We start from the raw sequence: 18,836 nt of genomic DNA on the forward strand, positions 1-18,836 counted from the left end.
TCCCCATCTATTTGCCATGAAGTGATGGGACCAGATGCCATGATCTTTGTTCTCTGAATGTTGAGCTTTAAGCCAACTTTTTCACTCTCCTCTTTCACTTTCATCAAGAGACTCTTTAGTTCTTCACTTTTCTGCCATAAGGGTGGTGTCATCTGCATATCTGAGGTGATTGGTATTTCTCCCGGCACTCTTGATTCCAGCTTGTGCTTCCTCCAGCCCAGCGTTTCTCATGATGTACTCTGCATATAAGTTAAATAAGCAGGGTGACAATATACAGCCTAGATGTGTTTAAAAGATACATTGAAAGGCGAGAAGACCTCACAATTTAATGAGCTTCCATAAATTTTACACAGTCGAAGTGTGGTTGTAGTAAGTGTTAAGAGCCCCTGTTACAAAATTGATAGCAACCCCATAGGTATAATTACGGGCGAGTTATATTCCATTTTACCTCTTATGACTACATAATAACATTATAATAATACTATCAGTTCAGTTGCTCAGTCATGTCCGATTCTTTGCGACCCCATGGGCTGCAGCACACCTGGCTTCCCTGTCCATCACCAACTCTCGGAGCTTGCTCAAACTCATGTCCATTGAGTTGGTGATGCTATCCAACCACCTCATCCTCTGTGGTTCCCTTCTCCTGCTTTCAATCTTTTGCTGCATCAGGGTCTTTTCCAATAAGTCAGTTCTTCGCATGAAGTGGCCAAAGTATCGGAGCTTCCGCTTCAGCATCAGTCCTTCCAATGAATATTCAGGGCTGATTTCCTTTAGGATCGACTAGTTTGACCTCCTTGCAGTCCAAGCAACTCTCAACAGTCTTCTCCAACACCACAGTTCAAAAGCGTCAGTTCTTCAGTGCTCAGCTTCCTTTATACTCCAACCCTCACATCTATACATGACTACTGGAAAAACCATAGCTTTGACTAGACGGACCTTTGTCAGCATAGTAATGTCTCTGCTTTGTAAATGCTGTCTAGGTTGGTCATAGCTTTTCTTCCAAGAAGCAAGTGTCTTTTAATTTCATGGCTGCAGTCACCATCTGCAGTGATTTTGGAGCCCAAACAAATGAAGTCTTTCACTATTTCCATTGTTCCCCATCTATTTGCCATGAAGTGATGGGACCGGATGCCATGATCTTAGTTTTCTGAATGTTGAGTTTTAAGCCAACTTTTTCACTCTCCTCTTTCACTTTCATCCAGAGGCTCTTTAGTTCCTCTTTGCTTTCTGTCATAAGGGTGGTGTCATCTGCATATCTGAGGTGATTGATATTCCTCCTGGAAATCTTGATTCTAGCTTGTGCTTCATCTAGCCTGGGATTTTGCATGATATACTCTGCATATAAGTTAAATGAGCAGGGTGACAATATACAGCCTTGATGTACTCCTTTTCTGATTTGGAACCGGTCTTGTTCCATGTCCAGTTCCAACTGCTGCTTCTTGACCTGCATACAGATTTCTCAGGAGGCAGGTAAGGTGGTCTGGTATTCCCATCTCTTTAAGAATTTTCCACAGTTTGGTGTGATCCACACAGTGAAAGGCTTTGGCATAGTCAATAAAGCAGATGTTTTTCTGGAACTCTCTTGCTTTTTTGATGACCCAACAGATGTTGGCAGTGTGATTTCTGGTTCCTCTGCCTTTTCTAAATCCTGCTTGAACATCTGCAAGTTCTCGGTTCATGTACTGTTGAAGCCTGGCTTGGAGAATTTTGAGCATTACTTTGCTAGCGTGTGAGATGAGTGCAATCGTGTGGTAGTTTGAGCATTCTCTGGGATTTCCTTGGGATTGGAATGAAGACTGATCTTTTCCAGAAATGGTGTGGACCTAACAGAAGCAGAAGATATTAAGAAGAGGTGGCAAGAATACACAGAAGAACAGAAGAACTGTAACAATGCTATAGCAATTACAATAAAGATCATTAAATCAAAAAGAAGAAAAGAAAACAATCTAATGAATCAAAAATTTAGCAAGGTACCTGTTCAAGGATGGGCTTGTGGGAAGGAAAATCTTTACTGGTTACTATTCCAATTTTTGCCACTGCCTACTCCCAGTATCAAAAGCTGCTTCAACCTGCTTCAAGAAACTTTTCATGAACATCTAAATGTCTGTATACAGATAAACAAATAAATTTTGAAATCTTATTATAGTGGACCATTGTGTAGCCATTAAATGACATTTAAGAAAGATTTAGCGAACAAGTTTTAATGAAAAACAAAGTTTTAAATTACATGGGAAAGACTTGTTAAGCAAAATACAAGTATAGAAGAAAGACCAGAAGGGAAATAAGCCAAAATGTTAATAATGGTTTTATCTTCATGGTGGTATTTTAAACAGCAATGTGATCATCTTTTCTACTTCACATTTTTTGTACTTTCTTCCTCCCTTGTTGCTTTGATGAAGAGGGAAATGGTTTAAAATGGATCAAAAAAAAAACTATTAAATATATTTATTTTTGATGGTTGAAGCAGCTTCAAAGGGAGGAAGAAAGGCATGAGGGTTGAGGGGGGCTCTGGTAGGGCTGTGGGCAAGCTGGCGTGACCCCTCCTGGTGGATGTGGCCTGATGGTGAAGAGTGACAAGGGACACAGCTCCGCTCCTCTAGGCTGACTGGACTTCTAAGAGTCCTAGATATGAGGGCTGTCAGAGTAGGAAGAAAAATGATTATAGATTGTGGCAAGGGAGTATTTTTTCTTTCTTTAATTGGAGCCAGAGGGCTTCAGTCGCCACAGGAGTCTCAAATAAGTCTGAAAGGTTTGGGAGAACCCAGAGATTGGAGCTAGGAACAAGAAACTAACTTAGTTCAGGCAAGTTGGATAAGAAAGTTTAATCAGGGCATGCATGTGATGAAGAGTGCAAGTTAGCATTTTAAGAAAAGTAAGCTCCCTCAGGACTCGGCCATCTTGGATTGGATTGCACTAATCTCCTGCAAGAACTCCAAAATTGCAACTCGCTTCTGAACAACCATTGACAGGAGAATGTTGGATCCCACCAAAAAAGGATACCCCATGCACAATAAAAGACAGAAATGGTATGGACCTAACAGAAGCAGAAGATATTAAGAAGAGGTGGCAAGAATACACAGAAGAACTATGCAAAAAAGATCTTCATGACCCAGATGACCACGATGGTGTGATCACTCACCTAGAGCCAGACATCCTGGAGTGCGAAGTCAAGTGGGCCTTAGGAAGCATCACTACGAACAAAGCTAGTGGAGGTGATGGAAATCCAGTTGGGCTATTTCAAATCCTAAAAGATGATGCTGTGAAAGTGCTGCACTCAATATGCCAGCAATTTTGGAAAACTCAGCAGTGGCCACAGGACTGGAAAAGGTCTGTTTTCATTCCAATCCCAAAGAAAGGCAATGTCAAAGATTGTTCAAACTACCACACAATTGCGCTCATCTCACAAACTAGGAAAGTAATGCTCAAAATTCTCCAAGCCAGGCTTCAGCAATACGTGAACTGTGAACTTCCAGATGTTCAAGCTGGATTTAGAAAAGGCAGAGGAACCAGAAATCAAATTGCCAACATCCGTTGGGTTATACAAAAAGCAAGAGAGTTCCAGAAAAACATCTACTTGTGCTTTATTGACTATGCTAAAGCCTTTGACTGTGTGGATCACACCAAACTGTGGGAAATTCTTGAAGAAATGGGAATACCAGACCACCTTACCTGCCTCCTGAGAAATCTGTATTCAGGTTAAGAAACAACAGTTAGAACTGAACATGAAACACTGGACTGGTTCCAAATTGGGAAAGGAGTACATCAAGGCTGTATATTGTCACCCTGCTTATTTAACTTATATGCAGAGTACATCATGAGAAATGCTGGGCTGGAGGAGGCACAAGCTGGAATCAAGATTGCCGGAAGAAATATCGATCACCTCAGATATGCAGATGACACCACCCTTACGGCAGAAAGTGAAGAGGAACTAAAGAGTCTCTTAATGAAAGTGAAAGAGGAGAGTGAAAAAGTTGGCTTAAAGCTCAACATTCAGAAAACAAAGATCATGGCATCCGGTCCCATCACTTCACAGCAAATAGATTGGGAAACAATGGCAACAGTGAAAGACTTTATTCTCTTGGGCTCCAAAATCACTGCAGATAGTGACTGCAGCTATGAAATTAAAAGACACTCGCTCCTTGGAAGAAAAGCTATGACCAACCTAGACAGCATAGTAAAGAGCAGAGACATTACTTTGCCGACAAAGGTCTGGTCAAGGCTATGGTTTTTCAGTAGTCATGTATGGATGTGAGAGTTGGATCATAAAGAAAGGTGAGCACCAAAGAATTGATGCTTTTGAACTGTGGTGTTGGAGAAGACTGTTGAGAGTCCCTTGGACTGCAAGGAGATCCAACCAGTCGATCCTAAAGGAAGTCAGGCCTGAATATTCATTGGAAGGACTGATGCTGAAGCTGAAACTCCAATACTTTGGCCACCTGATGTGAAGAACTGACTCATTGGAAAAAACCCTGATGCTGGGAAAGATTGAAGGTGGGGGGAGAAGGGGACGACAGAGGATGAGATGGTTGGATGGCATCACCAACTCTATGGACATGAGTTTGAGTAAACTCCGGGAGTTGGTGATGGGCAGGGAGCCCTGGTGTGCTGCAGTTCATGGGGTCACAAAGAGTTGGACATGCCTGAGCGACTGAACTGAACTGAACTGATAGGGTGAGGATGGGACTCAGATAGTTCAAAAGGAGATAATTTAAATGAGCCTTTTACAATGTGATTATCTTGATAACTCATGAGTAATATATGGCTCCTCTGCAAGGCTCTGAGTCAGTCACAGGGGAGTCACAGATATGGGGCCTGACCAGAGGGAGTGCGTGTATTTGTTGCAAGCATACATACAAATTAACTCTTGCATGGTTGCTCAGACGGTAAAGAATCTGCCTGAAACTTGGGAGACTTAGGTTCGAATCGCATTTAGTCATTCCCTAAATGACTATCATTTAGGGGTTTCCCAGGTGGCGCTAGCAGTAAAGCACCCGCCTGCCAATGCAGGAGACGTAAGAGGTATGGATTTGATCCCGGGGTCAGGAAGATCTCCTGGAGAAGGGCATGGCAACCCACTCCAGTATTCTTGCCTGGAGAATCGCCATGGACAGAGGAGCCTGGTGGGCTATAGTCCGTTGGGTTGCACAGAGTCGGACACAACTGAAGCGACTTAACATACACACATATATACAAATTAAGAATTATTGACTGACCTCAATGTGAGGCACTTTCCTAGATATTTTATTTCATTTAATCCTCACAACAGTTTGAAAACTGGGTTGACTAATCCTCTTTACAAACAAGGAAACTAAAGGTCTGTGAAGGGTAAACTAAGTGAAAACCAGGCATGGGTCTGGAGTGGGTAGCCATTCCCTTCTCCAGGGGATCTTTCCTATCCAGGGACCAAACCCAGGTCTCCTGATTTGCAGGCAGATTCATTATCATCTGAGCTACCAGGGAAGCCCTTACTTTTCAAAGGTCAGTGAGGTAAAGTAGCTTGTCAAAGGTTGAATGGAAACAAATCATTAGGGTTGAGATTTGAAACTAGGCCTCTCCGAGTCTCTCTGGTTCCAGCTAGATCTCACTTGCCTGCACATTAGAATTGCCTGAGAAGCTTAAGGAATATATTTGTACACCAATAATAGATTGCAGATATTCTGATTTCATTGGTTTGGGATGAGGTCTGAGCAGTGAGGGTTTACAAACCTCCCTGGTGATTCCACAAGAAGCCAAGGCTGAGGCCCATGGCAACTCAAGTGTGCTCAAGCATAACTCTTGGGAAGGAGATACAAAATTTGAGGAGAAAACCCGTCAAACTAGGATGGAAGGCTATAGGCTGAAATGAAAATCTGTCATGGTGAACCTGCAGAAAGTCAAGGTATGAGTTTAACAGGAACTTTTCTATTGAATGGGTAATTCTCTCCAGCAGTAACTTTAATCAAACTATACAAAGAATCTGTTTGCATTTCTTCAGGTAAATTGTCTGGAACAGAGATCACATAATTAAAAAAAAAATTTTTTTTTTTCTATTTCTTCTTGTTTGTTTCAGGAGAAATAAAAACCTACAGATGGAATGTCCCTAAAAGGTCTGGTCCAGGGCCATCTGACCCAAATTATATTCCATGGGTTTACTATTCAACAGTAAACTTTGTGAAGGTAAGGTAGAGAGAGCTGCCAAAATGCTCAAAGTGATATGGTTTTCAGTTGACCATTCAAGTTATCACAATTATGGTGGGTATATACGAAGAGGTGTGTTGGTTTCAAGCAGGGGTCTCAAACTATGGCCATGCCCATTTGTTTGCATTATTGACAATGAAGTTGAATAGCTGTGATGGAAATGGTATGGTCCACAAAGTAAAAAATTCTTGCTATATGAAGTGAAGTGAAGTGAAAATTCCTCAGTTGTGTCTAACTCTTTGCGACCCCATGGACTATACAGTCCGTGGAATGCTCCAAGCCAGAATTCTGGAGTGGGTAGCCTTTCCCTTCTCCAGGGGATCTTCCCAACCTAGGGATCGAACCCAGATCTCCCGCATTGTAGGCGGATTCTTTACCAGCAGAGCTATGAGGGAAGCCACTTGCTATATGGCACTTTACAAAAACAAAGTTCGCTGGCCCTTGGTCTAAAGTGTAGGGGAAAAAAATAAGATCTCAAATTACTAAATTTAGAACTTATAAGGAAGTTTGAAGCAAGAGAAGATATGTAAATTAGATAACCAAAAAATAATATACATTTTAATCTTTAACATGGTTTATGATGTTGCCCATTTTTAAAAGCCTTACCAGTACCATCAGGGCTCAGGAAAGAAAGCACACTCCACAAAAACTTAGTAACTGAAACTGCAAACTATTTGAATGATAAATAGGCTAACTTCACTTAGAAATTAAAGGCAAAGATTCAATATTGAACTTGAGTCAGACATGTACGTATAAAACATCTAGTCTTGAATTATATATCCTAACTGAAGTCTCAACTGAGGTCATATCTGGTATAATTAGTGTCTTTGAGGTATACTGGACAGCACAAGAATTCAGGAGAAACATACCAGACACTTGAAAAAAAACAACAAAAAATAAAGTAGAATCATGGGAAGTCCATATTTTTTGTTGATTGCTTTGTGCATCCCAACAAATATTTATTGAGCCGTTGTGATGTGCAAATGTCCTCACCAAGTAGTATGAGGGCTGAAAATATTCTTGTCTTGAAGGAATTTATCATCTTTGGGGGAAATAATGCATGTGCACATCCATAATTATATCACAATTCTGAATCTGGTGAGTTTTGTAGGACAGGTTCGATCCCTGGTCCGGGAGATAATATCCCACAGGCTGCAGGGTGGGGCCAGGAAACAAAACGATCTAACACTAGAAGGATGGTGGACAGGATGAAGAGAAAGGCACAGAATGGAGAGACGTTGTGAAGGGGAAAAAAAATGTAACATTTGATAGCAAATGAGATGGGACGGCCCCTGGCGGAGGAAATGGCAACCCACTCCAGTAAAACCCACTTGCCTGGAAAATTCCGTGGACAGAGGAGCCAGGCAGGCTAGAGTCCATAGGGCTGCAAAGAGTCCAACATCACTTAGCGACTGAGCATACACGCACGCACAACATGGGACAAAGTGAGGAAAATGAGGAATTAAACACTGATAATCACGTTTTCTGACCGAAGTAACAGGGAATATCATAGTGCTACTAACAGAAATAGAGAATTTAGGAGAAGGAAATGATTTGAGGGAAATACTAAAATTCACCTTAGAAAGGCTTATTAGCGATTGAATTGTTGCAGGAGGCACATCCAGGTGGTATCTAAATAGGCAGATGGAAATGTGGGAGTTCAAAAGAAAGCTCAGGGCTGAACAACTCGATATGAAAATCATTCATGGGCTCATATCAGTTCCCAAGAAACCTTTATCCATAGAAAATGGAATATAAGCATTTGTATATAGTTATAAATACAATCCCACTTGGGTATCACTTCACACTGGTCAGAATGGCCATCATCAAAAAGTCTACAAATAATAAATGCTGGAGAGGGTGTGGAGAAAAGAAACCCTCCTACACTGTTGGTGGGAATGTGAATTGGTGCAGCCACTGTGGAGAACAGGATGAGGGTTTCTTAAAAAACTAAAAACAGAGTTAGCAAATGATCCAGTGATCCTATTTCTGGGCATATAACCCAGAGAAACCCATAATTCAAAAAGATACGTGCAATGTTCATAGTAGCACTATTTACAATAAACAAAACAGGGAAGCAACCTAAATGTCCATTGACAGATGAACTGTGAATGACAGATGAATGGATAAAGAACATGTTGTGTGTGTGTGTGTGTGTGTATATATATACACACACACACACACACAGTCAATGTCTGAATATTACTCAGCCATTAAAAAATGAAATAATACCATTTGCAGCAACATAGGTGGAACTAGAGATGACTACACTAAGTGAAGTCAGTCAGACAGAGAAAGACAAACACTGTATGAGATCACTTATATGTGGAATCTAAAAAAATGATACAAATGAACTTATTTACAAAACAAAATATGCTTACAAACATAGAAAACAAATTTATGGTTACCAAAGAGGAAAATGAGGGGTGGGGGATAAATTAGGAGTTTGGGATTAATAGATACACACTGCATACAAAATTAGAGAAGGAACTGGCAACCCACTCCAGTACTCTTGCCTGGAAAATCCCATGGACAGAGGAGGCTGGTGGACTACAGTCCATGGGGTCACAGAGTTGGATACGACTGAGCACACACCACCACCACGTACAAAATAGATAAACCACAAGGACTTATTGTATAGCACAGGGAACTATAGTCAATATCTTGTAGTAACTGATAATGGAAAAGAATCTGTAAAAGAATATATATATATATATATATATATATATATATATATGCATGACTGAATCACTTTGTTGTACATCTGAAACTAATACAACATTGTAAATCCACTATACTTCAATTAAAGAATACAGTCTCACTTGAAAAACACACAGGAAAATAGAAATAAGCATTCATTTATTCAACAGATATTTATTGCACACCTTCTATGTAGTAGACAGCCAGGATCTGGAGACTCAACAATGAGTAAAGGACACAGCCTCAGCCCTCATAAAGCTTCCTCTCAGCAAATTTTTAGAAATAATCTTAAATTTTAGCAAAGATCGCCCTGATTCTTCAGGGTTTCTTAGTACTTATTTCACGGTCAATTGTCTTTCAGTGTTTTTGCAATGACTCTTACAAGCAACTAATCTGTGTTATTAAATTATTTAAAGGCTCTTCTAATTCAGGTTATTTTTCTTTCAGGATACATACAGTGGTTTGGTGGGTCCTCTGATTACATGCAGGGAAGGAGTGTTGAATGAAAAGGGAAGAAGAAGCGACGTTGATTATGAATTTGCTCCCTTGTTTTTGGTATTTAATGAGAATGAATCCTGGTATTTGGATGACAATATTAAGAAGTATCTTAATAAAGATCCACGAGATTTTAAGCCCTCTGATGATTTTGAGGAAAGCAACAAAATGCATGGTATATCAGAGGTTTAAAAAGGAGACCCTTGTTGAGATAAGCCCATAGAAATCTGTGGAAGGTCCCAGCCTCCTTCTCTGAGCCCTTCTCCATTCCCAAGGGCACCTTGGCAGAAGACAGTCCTCCAAAGCTTTCCTTCAGAGGCAACCAGCCAAGCCACTGACTGGCTGCCAGCAAGGTCCAGTGAGGTTTTGGACCGTCTGTTGAGGCAGCTGTATTCTGAATGCTGGGATCCCTAAACTATAAGACTGTAAAGTAATTCCTAGGAAATGAATGATCACTTATTGGTATATTTCTATAAGAATACAGGATAACCTGTACTTGATCAAATTTAAGGGCCTAGTTTAACTGTGTCTGGAACATGAAACACTATCACCAAATTTCTGTTTTAATGTGTCTATGTTGATTAATTCTTTGAAATTTAAGGTACTTCTTGTTTTTTAAGTGGAAGTAATGTGTTCTAATTGACATATCTACACTCTCTTCCCAAGATCTACTTTTGACCAACAGTGTGCAAAAAGATAGGTCTTGCCCAAGATAAGAAAGTTAGTTAATTGCTAACATTGAGTAGAATATAGCAACCTGATTTCTGATTCAGCTGCTCTCTCCCCTACAATTTTGCCTCCCTCTACGCAGTTTCCTAGGCTCTCTCCTTTTAATGAATGGAGCTCATTTGGTTGTGTCATGATGCACAGAATAAAAGGCTCATAGAAAACAGATGAGTGAAAGTCCCCATCATGTCAGCCTAGCTTGAGCTTGCTTTGGTCATTGTTAGATCATGGGCTCAGGCCTGCGGGAACCTTTCCTTCTTTTGGCAATTTAGCCAAGTTTAGAAATTTGTCCCAAGCTAGTTCTCAGAAAATGAAATATTAATTGAACCTTTTAATTGGTTCAATTTTGATTTATATAAACTTGATTCTCCATGCCTGCGTTCAGTCAGCTGTAGAATGGTGTAAATCTGGTGACCCCACACGAGTCTGTAATCCGCTCCATAAAAAGAATATTTCAAGTAAACAACCAACCAACCAACAAGTACTGCTATCCAAAAGACAGCTTTTAAAAACAAACTGCTATTTCTCTTTTCTGGCTCTCTCTTATAAAGATTTCTTACTAATCTGAATTTTGGGTCTAGCATAGTGGGGCCATTGGTAAGTGTGAGTGGGATGGTTACATTTTTATCAGGCAAATGAAAATGTTGGTGACATAAAGGTCGTCTTGAATCATTTCTAAAACCACATTAAGTAATCATCACTAACGAGAGGCTGTTTTCTTTTGCCTTCTTAGCTATTAGTGGGAAGATTTTGGGGAACCTCCATGGACTTGTCATGAATGAAGATACAATGACCAACTGGTACCTGTTAGGAGCAGGAGACGAAGTGGACATATACACCATTCATTATCATGCTGAGAGCTTTCTTTTCAAGGTACGTGTAAGAGAAATGCTCTGGGGAAGACATTGAATTAACAGATTCAATTTCCATTGTGAAAGTAGAGTTATTTGGCAATAAGGCTTTCACAAGCCATAAGAGGTGGTAGTGAATGCTAGAGAATGGAACAGAGAAATATGATTATGTCCTTCCCCTGACAAACATTTCTTAATATGTACTTTATTGTGCTTTTTTAAAAAACAAAACAAAACTCTGAGCTTCAGATGAGAGTTTTCTCATCAGTTATATGGGGATAATTCCAACCACTCTGGAGTATGCTATTAATATCGCAAATGAAGGCATCCACAGTATTTTGTCCCTTTTCCTTTTTTTCTTTTCTCTTTTTTCTTTCCCTTTCCCTCTCCTGTTTCTTTTCTATGTGATTAGCCAACAGAATAGCCCTCTCTAGTAAAGGAGATATTTCAAGCTTTGTCTTATGTCCGAAATGTTACCTTGACTTTTGCCCTAGTGGATTGGGCTCTACCACGTGTGGCTTCCTGCCTTCCAAGCATCGAGCTGTACCATCTAAGTGGTGAATCACCTGTGGAGAGGTTTAAGAAACAGTTTGCCAGGCTCCACCCCAGACCTGATGAATCAGAATCCCTGGGATAAGGTCCAAATGTCTGTCATCTCAGGTGCTGTGCCGTCTACAAGGAAGCAGAATAGAAAATAATCATGTCGAATCTGTAAGGAAAACCTGCACTGCTCTTTTTCCAGTTACATGGAAATAAATAGTAACTAATGAAACATCTAATATCCTCTCCCCTCGGTATATTTATTCAACACAGTTTAAGATAGAAATACTAACCTACAGTGATTGTATTAAATTAAGTGTCATATATTAAATGCCTATGATGCTTTTCAGAACTTGGCTGTTTTAATCCACATTTAAAAAGTTATATTAAAATATATAAAATTTAGTAAAATTTAAAAAACAAAATTATTTTAGATACCTATAAAATTATTATATACATATACATAAATATTTCAAACTAAGGTATAATTTACACTGAGTAGAATGCACCCTGGGGCTTCCCTGGTGCCTCAGCAGTAAAGAACCCAGCTGCCAACGCAGGAGACATGGCTTTGATCCCTGGATTGGGAAGGTCCCCTGGAAAAAGAAATGGTAACCCTCTCCAATATTCTTGCCTGGGAAATCCCATGGACAGAGGAGCCTGGGTGGCCACAGTCCATGGGGTTGCAAAGAGTTGAACATATCTTAGTGACTAAACAACAACAACAAAATTCACCCTGTTTAGTATACACTTCTGTTGTGATAAGCACATACAGTGCTGTAACGAACCCTAATCATGATACAGAACACCTCCGTCAACCCCTAAAACGTCCCCTTTGTACCTTCTAGAGTCAGCTCCTTTCCCATGTTTAACCCCTGGCAACCACTAATCTGTTTTTGTCTCTATAGTTTTGCCTTTTCTGAAGTGTCTTATAAATGAAATCATACAGTCTGTAGCATTATTAATCTGGCTTGTCTCATTTTCTATCAGCATTTGAAGTGCATCCACCATGTTGTATCAGCAGGTTGTTCCGTTCCATTGTCGAACAGTATTTCATTGTATGAATGTATTGCAGTTTGTTTATTTGTGCCCCTATTTAGGGACCTTTGGATTGTTTCCAGTTTGGGATTATTAAAAATAAAGTCATTATAAGCATTTGTGAATATGCATCCATGTGAACATAAGTTTTCCTTTCCCTTGAGAAAATACCGAGGGGGTAGATTGCTACTTGTTGTTGTTGTTAAGTCGCTAAGTTGTAATCAACTCTTTGCAACCCCGTGGACTGTAGCCTGCAAGACGCCTCTGTCCATGGAATTCTCCAGGCAAGAACACTTGAGTGGGTTGCCATTTCTTACTCCAGGGGATCTTCCTGACCCAGGGATCGAACTCATGTCTTCTGCATTGGCAGGTGGATTCTTTACCACTGAACCACCAGGCCATGTGGTACATATATGATTAACTTCAAGAAAACTGCCAAACTTTGTTTCAGAGAGACAGTATGCTTTTCTCTCCTACCAGAAATCTCTGAGGGTACCACTTTTCCACATCCACACAAGCACTTGCTATCTTTCATTCTTACTTTTTCTTAGCCATCCATTTAAGCATTGGGTTGACCACAAAGTTCGTTCACGTTTTTCCATACCATCTTATGAAACCTGAATGAATTTTTTGGCCAACTCAGTATATGTATTGGTATCTCATTGTTTTTCATTTGCATTTGCTAATGATATTGAATATCTTTTCATATGCTTTTCTATCTTCTGCCATCTATAAATCTCCAAAGTTGTAGAATTCATGGATAGTTGTTCCTAACATTCCTTTACTATCCTTTTTAATGTCTATAAAGTCTTAGTGATAGACCCCCTTCATCTCCGATATTTGTAATCTGTGGTTTGTTTGTTTTGTTTGTCAGTTTGTCTAGAGTTTTGCTGCATAACAAACTCACCCTAAGATGTAGTGCCCTAAAGCAACACACTCTTATTATCTCACAATCTCTCTGGGTTAGGCTGGAAAGAGTTTAGTTAGTTGATTCTGATTCAGCATCTCTTGTGAGGGTACAGTCAAGATGTCAGCTGGAGCTACAGTCATCAGGTTTGACAGCACCTGGAGGATCCATTTCCAAGCTCACTCACAGGACTATGGACCAGAGGCTTCAGTTCGTCACCATGACATGGGCGCTGGCTTCCCTAGAGCATGCGATCCAGTGGGGGAGAGAGAGAAAGGGAAGCAGAATGCCATTTGCTTCTGCCATATGCTGGTAGCTTCGAGAACCAACCGTCAGTCAGTAGTGTGAGAGGGGACTACCAAGGTAATGAGTGCCAGAAGACAGGGGTCACTGGGGACCATCCCAGGTTGGTTTCCATACAGTTCATCAATTGTACTGATTTGTTCAAAGAACAAGCTTTTGGTTTCTTTATCTTTATTATGTTTCTATTCTTCATTTAATTAATTTCTGCTCTTATCTTTATTATTTCCTTCTACCTGCAGATAGGTAAATCTTACCGAGAAGATGTGTATGACCTCTTCCCCGGGACATTCCAAACCATTGAACTGTTTGCAGATCACCCAGGGACGTGGCTGTTACATTGTCATGTGTCTCACCATATTCATGATGGCATGGAGACGACCTACACAGTCCTTCGAAACATAGGTACTGTTTTCTGTCTGTGATGCCAGCTGATAGTACCAGGCTTCCTGCAGACCTTGCAAATAGGAAGCATGAGGGCCTCCAAGGAGCTCAGAGTCAACTAAGAGATACAGACACGTAACTGTAGTAGACTATGATATATGCCAAGATAAAGTTCAGTGACAGCAGCAGGAGGCAATGATTAACAGGTTGGGGGACATGAACCCAGGTTCCACGGGTGGATATCTTAACAGGTGAGCAGAAACTTGCAGGGTGGATGGGGTAAGAACAGCATGTATACTGGCATGAAATAGGCACAGTGACTATCCAACAGACTTACAGATACTGATAGGATCAAGTCTTTGTTGGTGAAATGATTTAACTCTGGAAACAACTCATGTAGTGAAAAGAATTTGCTTCTATTGTTTATAAACCATCACATTGTCTTCTTTGTCCAAACAACAGGATTCCATACTCCACCAAGTCTCCTTCGGGAGGTGCATCCGGATCCGAGCCCTCTAAGGGTAAGGATACCCGCCCCGACCCTGTAGTCAATGGTCGGGATTCACTCTGCAGGGGAAGTGGCCTGACCGCTCCCTTTTCTTTTGCACAGAACCCGGCAAGGAGCAGCTCTACTTCTTTGGCCAGAGTCTGGATCCCAGAGGAGCCAGAGCAGCCTTGGTCATCCTCTTCGTCCTCGGCCTCCTCCCCCTGGTCCTCTCGGTGGTCCTCTCGCTCAGGCTGTGCTCCGCGAGGCCGCGGGCGGCATACCAGGAGGTGCAGTCCTGCGCGCTCCCCACCGACGCCCTGTGACCCCGGCGTCCTCGGCACCGCTCCCTGAGGACCCTGCCGCCGCTTCCCGCTTCCCGGGTCAGGCTCCGATCCTCTGGAACACATTCAAAGCAATGTGCTTTTCTTTCTTTATTTTTAAAGGGGCTGTGAATAATCCTCAGGTATAAAATAGAAAAGGAAGAGTGGGCATGACTGAGAAAGCAGACCCAGTCTGTTCTCTGAATGAGCTCATCGAAGTGCGAAGACCGTCTGAAAGATACCTTTGTTTTCTATCTTTCATAATTCTTAGATTGGACAGTGCTTCATTACCATCAAAGTCTCTATAGAGGGACAGTTTCAGGAAAGAGTTACAATGCCTCAGACATCTAACTGGAATGGTACTGATTTTTCATCTCTGTTATGGAAGGCGCTTCCCTTAGTGGTTCCAGGAAAAAGAACTTTCTGGGGTGTCCCTGAAAATGTCTAAATCAGTATCTGCTGATAAAATTTGACCAAATGACTTTTTTGGAGGCTTTAGCCAGCTCCCCTGGCCTTCTCCCTTGAAATATAAATAGCCTGTGCACTGTTTGCTACAAGAAGCAAAGTTACATGCCTTTTTTTTAAAAAAAATACTGTTTTTATGCAAACCTGTAGAGATACTTGAATGTTTACATTGAGTTGAATGTTTACAACTCACTTCATTTGTACATTTTTTACAATATGTTTCTGTGGCAATGTTTGTATTTTCAAAAATCAATCAGAGAATTTGTATTTCAGAATGTGGAGGGCTGGAATCTGAAATAGCAGGCTAGGTTCTCCCACTGAGTCAAGACACTCCCTGAGAGTTTAGTGGGAGCTTCCAAGGGGAGGGAAACTTGGCGGGAGGGAAACTTGGCAGGAAGCAAGCCTGGCCTTGACTCTTGAGTCTGATTTTTCACTGTTAGGAGGATCTTTCCCAGGCTCCATCTTTTATGAAATAAAGACAGTGTCATCATGTGAAAGACACCAGAAGGAATTCATCAATGCAGCTGACTGGCTGGGAGGACAAAGACATAGTCTTGATGGGAAGAGGAAAGAAAAGGCTAGTAAAAGAGAGTCCCAGTAGCAAATTTTTAAACCAATACATCAACTTTGAGATATGGTTTTACAGTTTTCAAGTCTCAAATGCCAAATAAAATATTGAACAACTAAACTCAACCCATTAAGAGGCAATCCATACTCTCTATATGTATGCCTCAGCTCCAGGTGTAAGATTAATAAAAGCAACATTGTTTATTACTAGACTGAGAAATTGCCCTTAGCCCATGCTGCTGCGAGATGAGGGCTGTTAGTACATCTGCCTTAGCAGTGGATCACGGGGCTGTCCAAGTGAATAAGCAGGACCTAATAAATAGTGGTGGAGGGACCTTTCATATTGTCTCATCTTCATCTTGGTGACGGGAAATGCGTAATTTGATAGAAGCTGTAGTCTTACATAAACAGGGTGCAAATTCTAATAGTTCTGTTCACAGTTTGCTTGAATGTCATATCAAACATGGTACCCAAGGATCTGAATTCCAGACTGCTAACCACTGATAATGTGATTTTGTAGTATGTGCTTAGTTTTCAGACATCTGTAGGCTATATAATTTCATAATAACAATCATGATAAATGCCTTATTTATAACTGACCTAGAAAACAAATGATTTAGTTGTCTTTTCCTTTTCTCTTAGTTTATTTTTTAATGAAAATGAAACCACAAAGTAGCTTGATTATACCATTTCTCTTTTTAATAAAGTTTCACATATCATAAAGATAGCTATTTACATTTTTTTTTTTTTTCATCGCCCTACCTCAGGTCTAGCAATAGGTACATTTTTTACCTGGAGCAGGCAATTAGTTAAAGGAGAATTATGTTTTAGATATTTAGCAACTATCCTAGTTGTACTGTTAGAGGAAATGAAACAAAGTGACAATATATGTATACAGATAACGTTGTTGTTGTTTAGTTGCTGGGCTGCGTCTGACTCTTTTACAACCCCGTGGAATGTAGCCCACCAGCCTCCTCTGTCCATGGAATTTCCAGCAAAAATGCTGGAGTGGGTTGCCATTTCCTACTGCAAGGGATCTTCCCAACCCAGGGATGAAACCCGTTTCTCCTGCATTGACAGGCAGAATTTGTACCGTTGAGCCACCTGGGAAGCTCACAGATAACATGACTCTCACCCAGTATTGTTTTCTCAGAGGTACCACACTTCTTCATGCTCAGCCTCACTCTCCTGAGAAAATCAATCACACTTATACACATCTTTTCCTCTTGTTACAATAGAAGATGTGCGCCTGCTCCTGGCAGGGCCAGTCTCTCCCTGGACTCTGCAGACTGCATCCCTTCTTGCTTTCTCAAGAACTTAATTCCCTCAGTCATCAGTTTTCCCTCCTGCATGAAGTTATCAGCAATACCTTCCATCAGAAACGGACAGAAACAAACAATCGTTATCTTTAACTCCATAACCTGCTCCAACCCAGGTCCTCTGTTCCCTTGATAGCAGAACTGAAAGTGCTGTCCACACTTGTCTGTCTCCTCACCCGATGCATGCCTCCACCCGTTCCAATGGTTTCCCTTCCAGAGGGCCCTGCCCAACTCTGCACCCCAGTCTGCTGTTATCAAAACCATCACGACTATAATAATGATAATGGAAATGATTCCACATTCTATGGCCTCTTCCCGGTCTTTATCTTACTCAACCTCTCAGTAACACTTGGCAGCTCCTTCCTTCTGGATACCCTCTAGTTCCCTGGCTCCATAACATGGCCTGCCAACCTTCCTTCTTCCTCAGCAGCTATTTCCTTTCAGTCTCTTGCGAGTTCCTTCTCCCTCCTCTGATTTACATCTTAGCATGCCTCCCGACTTCAACTGGGCCCTTTTCTTCGTTTGGCTCTCCGGGGCAGGCTGAATAACATCACCAAAGTTTCCAGGGCCCACTCCCTGAACCTGTGAATGTTATCGTGTACAGCAAAAAGAGTTTTCAGCTATGATTGTTACAAATCTTGAGATGGGAAGTTTATGTTAGATTACCCAGATTGGCCCTAAATGTAACCACAGTGTTCTTATGGGGCTTCCCAGGTGGCACAGTGGTAAAGACTCTGCCTGCTGATGCAAGAGACATGGGTTTGATCCTTGGGATCAGGAAGATCCCCTGAAAGAGGAAATGTGGCAACCCATTCCAGTATTCTTGCCTGGGAAATCCCATGGACAGAGGAGCCTGATGGGCTACAGTCCATGGGGTTGGGAAGAGTTGGACACAAAAGAGTGACTGAGTATGCATGCAAGCATGGTGTTTTTATAAAAAAAGATGGGGGAGATATGGGACACGTGAGGGAAGATGCTATGCTGCTGGCTTTGGAGATGCAGGAATGCTTTCTCAAGGCTGGAAAAGACAAAGGATTGGATTCTCCCCGAGAGCCTCTGGAGGCCTGCTGGCACCTTGACTTTATTGCAGTGAAACTGATTTCGAACTTCAGGTTTCCAGAACTGTTAAAAAATAAATGTGGGACTTCCCTGGTGGTCCGGTGGTTAAGAATCCGCCTTCCAATGCAGGGGACTTAGGTTCGATCCCTGACTGGGGAACTAAGATCCTACATGCTGAGGGGTAACTACGCCTGAAACATGCAACTAGAGAGGCCTGCTGCGCTGCCGTGAGGACCCGGTGCAGACAAGGAGATAAAGATAAACGTGTGCCACCAAGTCAGCAGTAGTTTGTTATACCCCCTCCATAGGTTATGTCACTCATCTTCCCAGATCTGAAAATCATCTTTATGCTAATAAACTCAAAATGTATTTCCTTCTGGGCTACAGAGTACAGATCCTGCTCAAGCAGATCATGGTGGCAGTCCCTAACCAGCCTCTCCGGGTCACTTCTGTCCCTCTAACCACGGTCCACACAGGCGCAGCAGTGTTCTTCCAAATCCG

At 41.4% G+C, this 18,836-nt stretch overlaps 1 protein-coding gene across 4 annotated transcripts in view; it reads left to right on the top strand.

The window, feature by feature from the left end:
• The window catches only part of LOC145531813 (ferroxidase HEPHL1-like), a 54,980-nt gene extending 38,300 nt beyond the window's left edge, over positions 1-16,680 (top strand). For 2 of the 4 annotated variants that reach the window (XM_081555352.1, XM_081555351.1), the window contains 5 exons: positions 6,050-6,156; positions 9,325-9,547; positions 10,832-10,971; positions 13,977-14,139; positions 14,729-16,680. In XM_081555352.1, the coding sequence (XP_081411478.1) occupies positions 9,541-9,547; positions 10,832-10,971; positions 13,977-14,139; positions 14,729-14,928 (510 nt within the window). In that variant the 5' untranslated portion in view covers positions 6,050-6,156; positions 9,325-9,540 and the 3' untranslated portion in view covers positions 14,929-16,680. Of the gene's footprint in view, positions 1-6,049; positions 6,157-9,324; positions 9,548-10,831; positions 10,972-13,976; positions 14,140-14,580; positions 14,640-14,728 lie in introns of all 4 variants that reach the window. The other 2 variants (XM_081555349.1, XM_081555350.1) reach the window with 2 other exon arrangements.
• The last annotated feature ends 2,156 nt before the right edge of the window (positions 16,681-18,836 follow it).

The sequence above is a fragment of the Giraffa tippelskirchi genome, chromosome 13 (assembly GCF_054371585.1).
Source record: "Giraffa tippelskirchi isolate mGirTip1 chromosome 13, T2T-mGirTip1v1.2.pri, whole genome shotgun sequence".
NCBI classification, from domain to species: Eukaryota; Metazoa; Chordata; class Mammalia; order Artiodactyla; family Giraffidae; genus Giraffa; species Giraffa tippelskirchi.